The sequence below is a fragment of the Helobdella robusta genome, assembly GCF_000326865.2.
Source record: "Helobdella robusta unplaced genomic scaffold HELROscaffold_5, whole genome shotgun sequence".
Classification (NCBI taxonomy): Eukaryota; Metazoa; Annelida; class Clitellata; order Rhynchobdellida; family Glossiphoniidae; genus Helobdella; species Helobdella robusta.
The window spans coordinates 6,828,237-6,844,262 of NW_008705254.1; the positions used below are offsets into that span (position 1 = coordinate 6,828,237).

General features: G+C 33.0%; 3 protein-coding genes across 3 annotated transcripts; 1 reads left to right on the top strand and 2 right to left on the bottom strand.

Annotated features, from left to right (window-relative positions):
- Window positions 1-4,710: 4,710 nt before the first annotated feature.
- HELRODRAFT_147749 (hypothetical protein) lies at window positions 4,711-4,980 on the top strand (the record flags this gene model as incomplete). Its single annotated transcript, XM_009027610.1, has 1 exon — window positions 4,711-4,980. A coding segment is annotated over one exon (270 nt), but the record flags the coding sequence as incomplete, so codon positions are not given.
- A 2,252-nt stretch (window positions 4,981-7,232) lies between these two features.
- On the bottom strand, window positions 7,233-8,898 carry HELRODRAFT_163855 (hypothetical protein; the record flags this gene model as incomplete). The annotated part of the gene is made up of 3 exons (XM_009027611.1): window positions 7,233-7,402; window positions 7,496-7,616; window positions 8,827-8,898. The coding sequence occupies 3 exons, from the start codon at window positions 8,896-8,898 to the stop codon at window positions 7,233-7,235; spliced, it is 363 nt and encodes a 120-aa protein (XP_009025859.1).
- Window positions 8,899-9,549: 651 nt separating this feature from the next.
- HELRODRAFT_163856 (hypothetical protein) lies at window positions 9,550-11,842 on the bottom strand (the record flags this gene model as incomplete). The annotated part of the gene is made up of 5 exons (XM_009027612.1): window positions 9,550-9,659; window positions 9,910-10,029; window positions 10,151-10,495; window positions 10,883-10,995; window positions 11,466-11,842. 5 exons carry the CDS (start codon window positions 11,840-11,842, stop codon window positions 9,550-9,552), a joined length of 1,065 nt encoding a protein of 354 aa, XP_009025860.1.
- Window positions 11,843-16,026: the final 4,184 nt, after the last annotated feature.

Consider the following 16,026-nt stretch of genomic DNA (forward strand, 5'->3'; position numbering starts at 1 on the left):
CAACCTACTGTCTACAATCTTTTTTAAAAAAAACCATCGACAATTACTACAAAGGATTAAAAATGTTGATGATCGCCAATGTCCTGAAAAGGATAAGACCCAAAAAAACTGAAGTTTCAAATAACATAAGGAATATTGGAGAGACCCTTGAAAAAGCTTAATTAATGACGATTTGTTTTATTTCGTGATTTACCTGTCGATTAGTTGTTGTGCTGTATTCTAACGATTTTAACGATTGAATAAACAAGTGATTGATCACTCGTTTATTCAATACACACAAGTAATTGCCGGCACTGTTTTCCTTTTGATAAAGTTCATCTGAAATAAGTCTGTTCAGGAGTTAAGAATCCACGTAGAAAGAAATTACTAGACCCTACAAGTTCAAGGGGTCGGTTATAACGACTGAAGTCAGAAGCGAGATTCCGAACAGACGAGAAGATGTCAAAGAAAGAAGTTACAGAGACTGATCGGATCACCCGTTCAAGCAGCACTCAACGGACAATGGACAAAGAGGAAAAAAAACAAGGATCCAATTGTAGTGGGACGAACAACAAGAATTTATCCGCGTTTGACATGCAACAAATCATGCAGATGCTCGCTGAAATGAAGGCTGATACCGACTGTCGAGCAGAAAAGCGATTTGCTGAAATGAAACAACAAAACGCTGAAGTGAAGGCTGATGCCGACCGTCGAGCAGAAACAAGCGATAAACAATTTGCAGACGTATCGGCCAAAATCGGTCAACGGATAGCCGAATCAAAAAAAATGAGACACGAATTATGAGCGGCCAACGAAATAATACAATCAACTTGTGAGAGGATATCATCAAACAAAAAGATAGTCAAAATAGCTAAACCCGATATAGCTACACAAAACTTGGAAATTATTCTACCAACGTATTCATCCACGGACGATGTCGACTGCGACGCACGTGAAAACTATAATGCACGTGTTGACGTGCAGAAGGTAGTCATCACGTTGATCAAAATGATGACAACAATGATACGGATTACATCAATCCTCATGACAATTGGGAAGTAATCGGCAGATTGACTGACGAAAAGAACTAGCTGCATGAACTTACAAAATCAAAGGATTGCGATGACGAAAAGATAAACAAACAGTGGCTTGACCAAGGGGGGGGGCCTATTTACCAATGTACAACACTTTCTTATGGGTTGAAGCAAGGATATGCAAAGAATATCAATTTTTTCAATTTTTAATTATTTTCGGTAATGTCGATTTTATTTTTTCAAATTTATATCAAATAAAAGTAATTAATTACCACATTGAATAACAATTTAAAAAATTAAAATTTTAACATTTTAAATAAAAGTAATATTCCGTAATCAGTAAATATACGATCGTAACTTTTGATTCGAACGATAAAAAATCACCCTCCAACTCCCCTCCGAATGTAAGCTCCTTGTTCAACCGTTGAAAGTAAGCGAAGGCCGTTATTATATTTATATGGGCTGGACAGACTTGAAAAAGATCTTAATGAAATAACAACAGATATTTTCAAGAGTATAGGTCAAAGTCATCAACAGGAACATAAAAAAGGAGAAACAGTCTCAAAATAAATTCACCATATCGTTAGAAAAGTTTGAAGATGAAAATTGAGATAGACTGAATGAACGGCATGATGAAATTGAAGAACTGAAGAACGATAAGAACGATTCGAAATTGAAAGATGAATACACTGATGAATAGAGCGCACAAATTGATGACCTTCAACTAACTATGAGTCGAATGCATGCAAAAATGAGTGGAAGAATTGGGAAGGGCCGTGCCAAGTCGTCACCCGGATCAACGACGTGGTGTATCGAGTCCGAGAACAAAGTAAGCCTCGGATCAAAATGAAAATCGTACATCTGGATCGGCTAGCCCTTTACTCAGAATTGGAAAATCAACACATTGAAGGGAATTGACAAAATCGAGGACGATTTTTGGTCTCAGTTGCGGGCAATCTAACAGACGTGAGATCGAAATAAAAACTAATAGTTAGAAATTGTTAAGCATGCATTGAGAAATGAACCGCTTGTAAATTAATTAGAAGGTGTAAAGTAATTAAAACGTTGTAAATTCATGCTATGTGGCATATTTACAAGCAGATCGGTAGCTATATAAAAAACGAAGAGGAGAACTAGAGAAGAAGAAGATGGGACACAGATGACGTAGAAGTCGTAAATGTGATTTACATAGTTATTTGGATTAATCTATTTTTTCTATTACTGCTGGTATTAAATAAGCGTTCAACTTAGTTTGCGTTTAAAGTAGTTATGTTCATCTATCGGAAATTTCGAATTTAAGAATAAACGAACTCTTGACTATCGTTATAAGCTACAACACGGTGTTGGAGACATAGCGAGTATTGAAGCTCTAACATCGGTGTTGGTAGTTACGAGGTCGAGGAGATTACAACACTGGTGTCAGAAGTGGGATCTTCAGGAGATTACAACACTGGGGTCGAAAGTAAGATTTTAATAGCTGGAAGCTCACTGCTGTAAAGCAGCGGTTTTCAACTGGTGGTACGCGTACCCCTAGGGGTACACCAGCTGTTGCCAAGGGATACGCAAAAAAACTTTAAAAAAAATATATTTTAAGAAAGCTATTTTATACAAAATCAGATGAAACAGGATTATAGTGACAGTCAGCAGAGTAAAGTATTTAACAATATTAAATACTAAATATTTTATATAGCAGATTATAGATAGAATATTATTCCGACTTCTGTGGCTATTAACGTCAAAACGAAATGAGAATTCGCAAAATCTCATGTCCTATTTGCCAGGGCTATTTTAATTTATTATAATTATGCATTCAGCGGATGGCAGAAGCTCACACTGTAAACTTGTAAAGTTTAAACTTAATAGCTTACGGTCATACTTTACAAGTTGACCCCATGGGCTTCTGTTATCTGCTGAATGCATGTTAAAATAGAATTAAACGTTAATTTTTTGTTATTTTTTCTTTTTTTTGTCATGGTTTCGTCATCACACAAAAATAAATTAATGAATCTCATATTTTATCTTAATTATTGATAAATACAATTTAATTTAAAATATCGGAATTAATTATAAAAACATTTACTAAAATTTCTTAGATAAAGTTAAAGTTAAACAATGAATAAATGGCTCAAACAACAACCATTAAAACGAAAGTCATCCTCTAGCATCGCAACTGAGCCGATGTTCAGCGCAGATGTCCATGCAGATTCAGACTCGGATGATGACAATCAAAAACTGCGGAAGATTAGACGATATGATGAGAAGTATTTGTCTCTTGGATTCTCGTGGTGCGGTGAAGAAAAAGAACCAAAGCCACAGTGTGTCGTATGTAATGAAAAATTATCAAATCATTCGATGAAACCTTCATTACTTCAACGTCACTTTAATAAAAACATGCTCTTCTCAAAGATAAACCAAACCACTAGAATTTTTCAAAAGAAAAGAAGTTGAATTGAAACATTGTAGGAGCACCTTAAAATCATTCACAGGGGCTAACGCTAACTCACAAGCTTTAGAGGCGTCTTATTTGGTAAGTCTGAAAATTGCTCAAACTGGGAAACCACACACTATTGGGGAGATTCTTATATTGCCTGCAGCTAAAGATATTGTGTCATCCATTCTAGGAAAAAATGCTGCCAATAAACTTAATGTCGTTCCATTGTCCGATAATACAGTTTCTCGAAGAATTCATGATTTAGCATCAGATGTAAAAACCATTCTTATTAAAAGAATCCAAGCAAGCACATACTTTGCAATTCAGTTAGATGAAAGTACAGATATTACAAACTTTGCACAGCTGATGATGTATGTTAGGTATGAATTTTTGTTCTGTGAGTCTTTATCAGGCCGGACAACAGCTTTAGAAATATTTAAAAAAGTTGATGATTTCATGACTTTAAATGGAATAGATTGGCAGCATTGTGTGGGAGTGTGTTCTGATGGTGCAGCTGCGATGACTGGCAAATATGGTGGAGTAGTTATGCAAATTAAACAGGTTGCACCGGAAGCAAAATTCACACATTGCAGTATTCACCGTGAAGCTCTTGCTACCAAAGCCATGCCTGCTAGTTTGAAAACTGTTTTAGAACAATCTGTTAAAGTTGTTAATTTTATAAAAACTCGGGCTCTCAATTCTCGTTTGTTTTCAATAATGTCTAATGAAATGGGAAGTGACCATAAATAGCTTCTTTTGCACACAGAGGTACGATGGTTGTCACGTGGAAAAGTGTTATTTCGACTTTTTGAACTACGTTCAGAAGTGCAAATATTTCTCATGGACACTGGATTTCAAACAGCCGATTTATTTCTGAATGAGTTATGGTTAATGAGGTTGGCGTATTTAGCGGATATTTTTGGTAAACTGAACGACTTGAATTCTAGTTTGCAAGGACGAAATATAACTCCGTTTGTTGTTGTTGACAAAATAAATGCAATCATTAGGAAGCTACAGTTCATGGTTTCAGATGTTGAACAATTTCAAGTAACAGCATTTCAATCACTGCACACATTCTTGACTGAGAACGAACTTCAACTGCATACTAACATGGCTGAATATATCAAGAACCATTGTTCTCAGTTAATTTTGAATTTTCGAACCTATTTTCCTGAAAACTTTGATGACAAAACTTGGATAAGAAATCCATTTTCTGATGTTGAATTGCCAGCTGACTTTTCTGTTCAAGAAAGAGATCAATTCATTGAACTTTCGTGTGATGGTGGATTGAAGAATGAATTCAACAAAGACTTGTTGAGTGATTTTTGGCTTAAAAAAAGAGAAGAATATGGATTAATTTCTGACAGAGCTTTGAAATTTTCGATCCCTTTCAGTACTTCTTATCTCTTTGAAACTGGATTTTTTGCAATGTTGGCAATAAAAAACAAATACAGATCAAAACTTGAACTTGAGCCAGACTTGCGTCTAAAATTGACATTAATAAAGCCTGACATTGCAGAATTGTGCAAATCTAAGCAAGCCCAGTGCTCACATTAACATGATTATACTTTTATTGAGACAATGAACGGAACTCTCTGACTCTTTGTCTTAGCAGAAAACTATGACTATTTGGTTTTTATTAACATAATAATTATTATTAGTAGAACTATATTTTCTTGTTTTTCAAAAAGATTACAAAAATAAAAATAACATCGTTTTCCATTAAATTAATTTTGGCATGAAACCATAATAATTTTAATATAATATTAATATTATAATAAATTTTGTAAAATGTATAAGCAGATTGGACTGTCACTAAAGTGACTGTACTAAAATAATCAAAATTTACTAAAATAGCTAAATTACTAAAAAATAAAGTTTCTGAGAAATTTTTGTCTGATGGGGGTACGTACGCAAATAACATTTTAACTTGGGGGTACAACAAAAAAAAAGGTTGGGAACCCCTGCTGTAAAGAATGCCAGGGCTAGAAGAACTCAATATAATTAGTTTGACTAGAGAAGATTAATTATTATTGACGATTGGTTTTATTCCATGATTTACCTGTCGATTAGTTATTGTGCTGTATTCTAACGATTTTAACGATTGAATAAACGAGTGATTGATTACACAAGTAATTGCCAGCACTGTTTTCTTTCTGATAAAGTTCATCTGAAATAAGTCTGTTCAGGAGTCAAGAATCCACGTAGAGAGATATAACTAGACCCTACAAGTTCAAGGGGTCAGTTATAACAATATTATTATATATTGTATTGTGGGTTAATTATATTTTGTTTTTTTCGTCTTGTTGGGGGCATAGGAACGTTCAGTTTGCGCCCTTTAATTGACTGTTTATATTATTAGTAAAGTGGTGTAAAATTAACATGGCTATAAATCAGAGTTTAATATTTACGTAAATCTATCCACACCAGTAAATTTTTATTCAATACGTTTCAACAAAATCACGTCAAGATATGCAAACATGTTAATTCGTGTTTTTCCTTAAATTATCTCATAATTATGTTTAGTTTTTATATTCTTGTTTTTTGCAATTATTTTAACGTAAATTCATAAATTTTTATTTATAGTGTTAAAATTCCGGGGATAATATTGTTAAAAGTAACCTGATTTTTGAATGCAGAGCTCATCCAAGAAGCCACAAGCAGGGGTATCGGCTGGCACCTTGTTCTTTGTTCCCCACGTCTCGTAGCCTATTATGTTCGTCTGGTTGGCAGACCAATTAAGTCTAATGATCATCATGCATCCAATTTTAACATTCATTATATTATTACTACTCATTTGAATTAATAAGAAAATTGTCTACTAAAACTTTTCTTAAACGGGCAACAGTTTCAAAGAGCTAATGATTTAAAAGCTATAAACCTTACTGAAAGAAATTTTTAACTAATAAATGTTGATTTGAATACTGTGACAAACATTTCTAAACATCACCGAAACATCTTTCGATTCATAATAACTCAAGCTTTATATTTAAAAAAGTAGGTTACAAAATACTGCCATGATGTAAATGTGAGAGTGTCCGTCTACTACTTCCACGACCCGGGTTCGAATCTTGCAGTTTCTGCAGATTTATCCGGGTAGCCAACTCCCCGGCCAACCCAGCCGTTCATTCTTTCGAGGTTGGTAAATGGGTAGACGACGTAAGTTGTCGCAAGTTGGCCGGCGAGATGGCTCAGTGGTTTAAATACTCGCTGAGTCAAACATCTCAAAGGCTATTATATACTCAGCGTATATGATGCGGTGCTTGCGCGTGCACATAAATGCATGTGTACGTCGTGTGAAAAGGATAAACAGCCTTTGTGGCGAAGATGGCTGATTCAGAACATAATAAAGATATAAAGATAATATATATGCAACATCATTGTAAGTGGTTCTGCGCATGTCAGAGCTGCAATAATAAAGACTAAAAAAAAGAACTGATTTGAAAATAAAATAAATATGTAGTGATCAGTGTTTAAACCTAGGTACTATGCGTATACGTCACGTGGTAATAATTGTCTGATACAAAAAAAAAATGAAATTTAACAAATGTAATTGCAAGCAATTGTGAAATACGTGGACAAGTATTTAAATTAGAGAAAAAGCTTTCACACGAAAATTGTTGCTGAAAATATTTTTCAAGATTATCGCATGAAAACATTGCTTGATCAGATCTTATTGTATTTATTAATTATGAACAAAATTAGAAATAGAACTCACCAATATTTATTAAAGAACAATTTATAAACATTTTTTCTAATTTTACACATATAAACTCGTGATGAACCGATTACCAGTTGATTAAAACAACAAAACATCCAACAACCGAGTATTTGTTATCAGCCGTCAGGTTGATCTCCATGTAGGGTGTGTATGTACTTGCGTTGGAGCTCAACGACCAAACGTAAAAGTACATCAGTCTGTCTCCATCCTCGTTGAATTTTATTTTTGCGGTTTTATCTATTTATTCGAGAAAAAATGAATTTTTTCAAAATATCAAACGGTTATCTTTATTATTCAATTTATACGCCTAATTGTATGAAATAAAATAACCGGTAATTTCCTCAGATCTGGCAGCATCGAGTATGTTGCGTCCGCTGTTTGGGTCACTTCCTGATTTTATGGTTAAATTCCTCAAAAACAGATACACGTACAAAATGTCGCCCAACGATTGCTGCATTTTAAAATTTATTAGTATATGAAAAAAAACAGCTTCAAATTCGTTTATGGTTTTTTCATGCAATGGAAAAAATATCGTTTGAATTCAATATGACCCAACGTATTACGGGTTTGGATGGCTCGATACAGGGGCGGATCTAAACAACTTGGACGGGGAGTCAAAATTTAAAAAATGTTTAAACATTGAAATTTTACATGGAGGGTCAAGAAAATAACCAAATTGGTACTTGTGTGGTTAAAATTTAGTTTTGTGACCTTTTTTCTGCCTATCACGTCAATTTTTAGCAGATTTTGACCAAAAACTGAGTTTTTTTGACCCAACAAAAATACTGCTACTAACGGCAGGCCATGGCCCTCAGTTTAAAATTACTAGCTTAATTTAATCAATTAGCGCTACATTCTAAAAAAATCGAGCTATAGTGTGTGTTCAGTGATACACAATGATAACTGTTTGGTTGATTCATGACATTAAATATAAAAAATGTCGGAGTTTCCATTACCAAATTATATATTTTCTTACTCAAAAAATTGAATACTACATGGATCTTGTAAAAAAAAAGAAGCAGCTTAATTTATTACTATATCAAAAAATATTGAACTGTAGCACATAATGTTAACTGTTCAATCTGTGCTATAATGTAATATAATAATATTATACTATTGAATGTCAAGAATTTTATTAACAAATTATACATATTCTACTTTGAGTACTATATGAATAAAGTATACATATTCTACTTTGAGTACTATATGAATAAAGTAAAGAACTGCCAACTTGGTTCATTATATAATGCCACAATCCAAAAAAATAGAACTGTAGTGCGCTGTCAGTATTACCTAATGATGATGACTATTCGGTCAACTCAAAAATATCTATATCAAAAACGCCGAAATTTCCATTATCAAACTATACATATTGTTAAAAATGTTAAAACAACAGTTAAAATGCTCAGAAGATTGAATATTACACAAATCTGTAAAAAAAACTACCAGCTTGATTTACTATATAAGGGTCTCACTCCAATATAAACCTCTATGAATAGATCGAATAGTTAACATATGGAATGAGCTCTATTATTATCTACTATTGGTCTCGCACTTGTATTTTTGCTTCATTTATAAAATGTCAACACTAATATAACATAAATTAATTTAAATTACAGTTTCAGTTGTCACACAGCTTAAAAGCCCAAACGACGACCTACCACGAGATTGAACCTGACAGGGGTGGTGTCTACTCTCGGGTTAGGAATGACGGTCGTGTTTTTGTGGGTCATCTGCTTGTAACGATGGTTAATATAACAACATTTGTCTCGAACTAAAAAAAAAATAATGATGCTATAAATAAGACCATTTTAACATTTAAAATTTCAGCGTGAATGTAAAAACAATTAACAACCCGCATATATATATATATATATATATATATATATATATATATATATAACTGATTATAATATTAATGGTCACCGAATTAGTTCAGTTGGTAGAAGTGCAATGTCTTGCGCTGCTACTACGCGATGGCATGGTTCGAATACTGTCTGTCCGAAAGTCAAAGACCATCATAGGCGTGTGATGCGGTGCTTGCATAATGTGTATGTGCGTCGTGTGGTGTGCATAGCACAACCTTTGTAGCAGGTAAATTTAATTGTAAGTATAAAATAAAAGAGCTGCATTGTAAAGAATACAAAATTCACTACAAAACCATCCAACATATATTGTTTGCCAAAAAACCGAGCTGGTTATTTCAATAGGGAAATGATTTAAAAAATTGTTAACGCAATTTAATCGTTTCAACATGGACATATGCATCTGCAAGAATACTGTTGCTACAAGGGCATCAGCACCAATGACAAAAGAAGTTTACATTATTCAAGATTTGTTATCTTTTTTGAACTCTTTTTCATGTTTTCATTAATAAAGTTGCATTAAAAAATACTGACAATTTTGAGAGCGTAAAAAGCCTGTTTTCTATAATTGTCGGTCAGTGTTGAGTTGGTGGGAAGCCAGGGATATAGGAGAATGTTGAAGGGGAATCCTGGTAACAATGTCATTTAGAGAAGTAAAAATAATTAAGTTTTACAGCTATATGTTTTTTGAATATTAAAAATATTTTGTAGTAATCATAATTGAGTCTAAGCCACTTTTTCAACAGTCTAAGAATTAATTTTAATTAAGTTACGAACATTTTTTACAACTTCGTTACAAAAGCAATATGTTTATAGAAAAAAGCTACTTACGCAAATGTATGTTATTAAAATAGCACTATTTAAAGATAGCAATCAAACCTAAGTAAATGTTGAAGAAGGTGATCCAGACGTATTGAGCTGGATCGGTCATCCCAAAATCTTGTGCCTGGTACATGATTTGCTGGAAGGCCGTGTAGTTGGTGTGGCAAAAAATAATTACTGTCGAACAAAAACATATATTTTATTTGAAAAATCTAGTAACAAAAAATAAATGCGTTTTTAATATAATTTAATCGCTATGTTATAAAATCTCAGTATCAACAATTAATAATAACATTACTTCTTGCCGAACGACGAATCTTCATCAAATAGGAAACATTTTCAGGAACAATGATTTGCGGTACTTGAACAATTTCGGCAATCTTCACCGAATCAACTCTTAGAAAATTTTGTATTGATTTGAATGCGAAGTTGCAAAAATCCAGTCCATCGCTCATGATGGCGACATTTTTCCACTGGTACCGTTGGAAGTACGCCGCGAAAGAAGCGCTGAATGCCGTCAAGGAGCCAAAGAATCTGAGAACAGTCGAGTAAACTGTTGAGTTGTCAAGTGTCGGATCGAAGCAGTTCAGTGGGAAGTATGCGACGTCGTAGTAGTTGGCTGCTTGTGCTGTCGAGATGCAATCTGTAGTCAGTTGATCGTGACGGTGAAATTAATAGGAAACGAAGTATTTTTGGTTGCTCGGCTACTCTACGGGGTAACTTTGTTCACACTTAACTGAATGCACAAACATACTTGAAATTAACTTCAAAAATGAAAGAAGTTGAAAAAGGGTTTATAAAGCTAGGAGCCCACAAGCCCTCCCACAAGCCCTCCCGCTGCTTTTGTGAAACAAATGCTTATTTAAATTTTAAATTCAAAAATGAAATTAATTGAATGATTAATTATTTGAAAACATTTAGGTTTCATTGTTTACAAGTTACGTTGTGTTTATACAGTCAAAGAACTTGATGAAAATTAAATACTGATTTTATTAAAAAAATCATAATCGAAAAATTGAATGAAACTGACTGGCAGTACAATAAGCTCCAAAGATGACGTCGACAGAGTTGTTGAGGATGAAGGTGAGAGCTTCACTCATACCCAACATTCCTTCACATCTGTCGATAGCTCGGACTTTCATGCTGCCCATAAATTTTTTGTGGTAATTCCAAAAATAAATAAATAATTTGTGAAGAATAAAGTGTTTGTAATAATTGAGATGCTTTCGTTTGTTTGTCTGTTTTGTTTGTCCGTGTATCAAATTGAAGTGCGGTTGGTGTTGGTTGAAACAAAAAACTAAAATTCAGATATGTCAGACTATTTTGATGAAGCTAACACGCAAAGTACTTAATTTTTGTTTAGTCAGTGATTGGTTGTCATAAACTTTGAAGTTCCACTCATCACCTGAACAAGAATATTTTTAAAAAATACTAGATCACATTGTTTTGTAATATTGTCAATGGATGTAGCACATACCACATAAATGATTTTCACATAATAAAATATAATATAACACAACACAAAATAAGGTAACGTAACAATACAAGCAATATAATGTTATGCAATATAATATTATACAATAAATAATACAAAACAGAACCTCCACACTGACCTGTAGTTTCCTCTGTAGATGTTGTCCATCTGGGATTTGTTGTATCCACCCTGAAGTGCATTCGCCACCAGATCCTGGTTCACGGTGCTTACCGTCACTCCGATCGTGATGTGTTCGTATTCGTACACGTCGGGCGAGGAGGAAGATGATGGTGATGGTGGTAAGATTAGGAGGATGGAAATATGAATGAAGAGAAGAGAGATTTTTGAAATATAGTAATAAAAGTTACTGACGTTATAGACAAATGGAGATGAGTTGAAAAACATGATTAATGCAGGAAAATATTGGCTACTGAATGCTCTAGGATTGGAAGTTGGGGACGATGAAAAAACTTGCAAAATCTTTTTATGAAAACCTTCGAAATAAAATTTGTTCATTAAAGAATTCGTTTCACTAAATAAACAAAATTGTAATAACAAATAAGTTCAGTAAGAGTCAGACTTCTTGCGTGTCAACATCAGTTTGACTGAGTAGAACAAAATCACAAAGTGCTGGCCACACTGCTTATATGGGCTTCCTGCAAACATCACAACTTTTCACTGATAACACACGCGTTTTTTTTATATGCAGAGACACGTAACGTTATATGATGCATGCGTTCAAACAGTTTGTGTTTGCCTACATAAGACTAAATGCTACAGGTAGAATTCTAGTTAGCGGTGGATATTTTATGAACAAGATTAAAAAATGTTCAAATCGTTTCATAATCTTGACTTAGAAGCCACACACGCTCACACAACAGTTTCTAAAGTTTAACTTCAAATTTTTGTCAATAAAAGAAATATTAATACAACTTTTGTTAAAAAAATTTGACTTTTGTAATGCAAAACACATTATAAATTTAATCTATAAGATTGATTGATAGATGGTTTTGATGAATAATATTAGGTCTAAATTATCCAAACAGTTTATTAGTGAACTACTTGGTAAATTATTTGTAATCAGCGGCGGATCTAGACAACTTTGAAGGAGGAGGGGTGCTAAGATTTGTGGTAGTGTGACTGACGACCGTTTTTTGCTTATCACGTTCAATTTTTGGTCGATTTTACACACAAAAGGGTACTTTTTCTGATTTTTATTAAGAAACTGCTGACAACGGGAGGCACTGGCTCTCCCGGCCCCCCTAGATCCGCCACTTTTTGTAATAAAGCATTGATCAATTCAAAATCTGGTTGCTGAAACTTTATTGATCTTTGAAGGCCAATTTAAAAAAAAGTTATGAAAGAAATGATAGATAAAAATTATTTCATGGCGTTTTTGTTTGATGGCGGATCACTTGAGTCTGTTAAACACAGTTCCAGAAACACATCAACAAACTGCCTCACAAGATGAAGCTGGTTTTTCCTGTTTCCATTGATTCATTCAGATGATGTCATCGGCCGCGGCCCAACCTCATCTAATTCGCCACAAACGTTCAAAATATTTGTCAACTTTGTTTTTTAACATTGAGTAACATTTTTAACATTATATTTTTGATATAATCATATCAGCCACCCACTTTAGAAAAAATTGAAAGCGGTCTCGAAGAAAGATGGCACCTATATTGACACCAGGGCATTATCAGATTTTTAGAACAACTCTGTTGACGAACTGAGGGAAAATTTTCTCATATTAGTAAAAAAATGTTTCCATTTTCACCGAAGAGGCTCAGGGCCAAAATATTGACGGGGGGCCAACTTTTATGGTATTGTGGTGTGGTGTCAAGATTTTGCTTATCATCTTTTTTGGGGTTTATGATGGCAATTTTTTCTCCAAAACACTACTTTTTTGTTAAAACGACTTTAATATCTCTTAACACAAATAACTAACGTTCCCGACGGCCCCCTCCAGATCCGCCACTGAATATTACTATTACTTATTATAACTAAAATTAATCTTTCAAAGTTATATTTTCAGGAACAAAAATTTAATTACACTTTAAATAATTAATTATTAAAATATGTAAATCATTCCAATAAATTATAACAAAAAATTTATTATCTTATGAAATATTTTTCTCATTGCTTTGTTCACATCATGTAAATGATCGCCATTATTATTAAATCAACCGACCGACTAACCAACCAGCAAACCAGCCAACCAACTGGCAAACAAACCAACCTACCAGCCAACCAACATCCATACAGTCTGCCAGTTTCCACTCACAGGTAAACCTTCCACGTCTCCATTCATCACGGCAAATTATTTATTCTCAACAATGATATAAAGCTCTTTCATCAGCTGCTTCCTGGAAGCTCGTAATTATGAAATGAAAAGTTGGACGATATTTTAATTTTTAGTCGCAGGTGTACTTTTAATAAATTTCATTCATTGAGATTTATTGAAATAATTATTTTATTATTTAATCTGTTTGTTTGTTCGAATAGTTTTTATAGAAAAAAATTTAAATAAAAAACAAGATGAAAATTTACAGGTGTGTGCTGCATCGTATGAATTGAACAAATGGAAATTAGATGTTTGCTCGTTGATGAAATGCAACATGAAGGATTGTTATAACACAAATCATTCGGGCTTCCACGCTGCTTACACGACATCCATCCGAAACGTCACATCACTAATTTTCGTATTAACAATAAAAAATTATGAAATAAATTTCTTAGTGACGCGCATTAAGTCAAAAAATAAAATATTTCGTTAAAAAAAACGAACAAATTTGTTCTAAAAGACAAAATACAAACTGGATATCTTAAATGAATGGTATAAAAAATGAAAACGAAAACTCCCAAAAAATAATATTTAAAGCAAATTTTCTGGAACATGAAATAATGTAGCAAAAATTTATAGAACCAATACTCTGTATAAAAATCTTGGCAAGTGTTAACGTAACTATGTGAGCTTCCATCGGTAATAAATTACTCGCTTTAGGTATGTCTCCAAACAAAATCAAAAGTTTGGCATTCAATCAATCAATCATTCAATAATTTAATCATTCAGTCAATCAATTAGTCAATTAATCAATCAATTATTCAATCAATCAACAAATCAATCAAATTTATGTTGCCCAATTTCTAAAGATTTAACATTAACTTCAATCAATTCAGACATTATTATAGAATGAAGAAAAGAAGCAGAATAAAATGAGTTAATATTTTAATGTATAAAATAAAATATTGAGTTGTTTAGTTATAATGTAGTTAAGGGGAAAAATTAGTAAATATTTAGTAAATAAATAAATGAAAGCGATAATTGATGAAAGACATAGAGATAGATTTTGAAGAACACTATTGAAATTAGATGGAGGAAAAAAAGTAAAATTATAAGAATCATCACCATATAGTTGACTAGTGAAAGAAAAATTATTAATAATATGAAGTAGTTCAGAAGTACAGAGTATAAATAGAAAAGGGCCAAGGATAGAACCTTGAGGTACCCCAAAAGTAAGAGTAGAATGTGAATGTGAGTAGGTTAAATTATTGGAGTGATTGAATAAGTCATTTAAATTATAAATTATATGATCATAATTTATTGTTTTGCCAGATAATCAATGATCTCGGAGTATTATTTGATGAAAATTTAACTTTTACAAGTCATATCTATTCAGCTATTAGTTTATCATTTAATATTTTGGGTATAAGTTCTAGAAATTTTGATAAGATAACTAAATTTGTTTTTTTATATGCAACACTAGTTTATTTTTACTTAGTGTACGGTGGCCTTGGAAAATTAAGGTCTCGAATGGCATTGAAAGCGTACAGAAAAGAGCTACTAAATTGAGTTGTTCCTCATTAAAATATAAAGAAAAATTAAGGTACTTGAAGTTTTCCACACTGTTTTACAAAAGAAACTGTGGTGATATGATTTTTTTCTACAAGTTTCTGAAATGAGGTTTTGATCCCAGTCTTCCGAACTTGTCAAAAACCAGAGACAACATATTCAAGTTAAGGACGCAGTCGTTCAACAAAAACATCCGGAATGTGGAATACATTGCCTAATAATGTTGTGAATGCAAGCGACGTTAATGATTTTTAAAAAAGTTTAAAGGCTTTCTGGTAATAGTATGCATTCAAATTTTAAGCCAATTAGATCGGTAGTTTTCCAACTATTATTTTCCCAAAAATTTCACCTCCTTCCCATTATGAAAGCCAACTCTTTTTTGAAGGCTGAGATTATTGCAATTAAAACTGAGTGTGTGTCGTAATAAATTATGTTTGCAATATTACAGTTTTAATTAGTTATTATAAATTTTATTTAACAAATACATAACCAGTGATGAGTTAACTACATACGCAAAGTAAATAAATACTTGTAAAAAAATTTTATATAACCATATCCAGTAAGACGCTTGTTCAGCTGTAAGTTCTATGTTCTTTATACAACTTGATCGTCTTTTACCCGCCAAACTCAAATCCTTCAAATAGCTGAACACTAAACTCACAACACTTCTTGCACCAACCTCAATTGCCTACAACCAACACCTTAACCCACGTTGTTTTATTTCATTAGCTAGCCTTCATACTTGGCTGCTTTTATAGCGTGACTTGCTGCCATATAGGCCTCATAGGGTATAGTCAGTTTGACTAAAATAACAGTGTCTTTTGATAACGACTGTATTACTACCTGT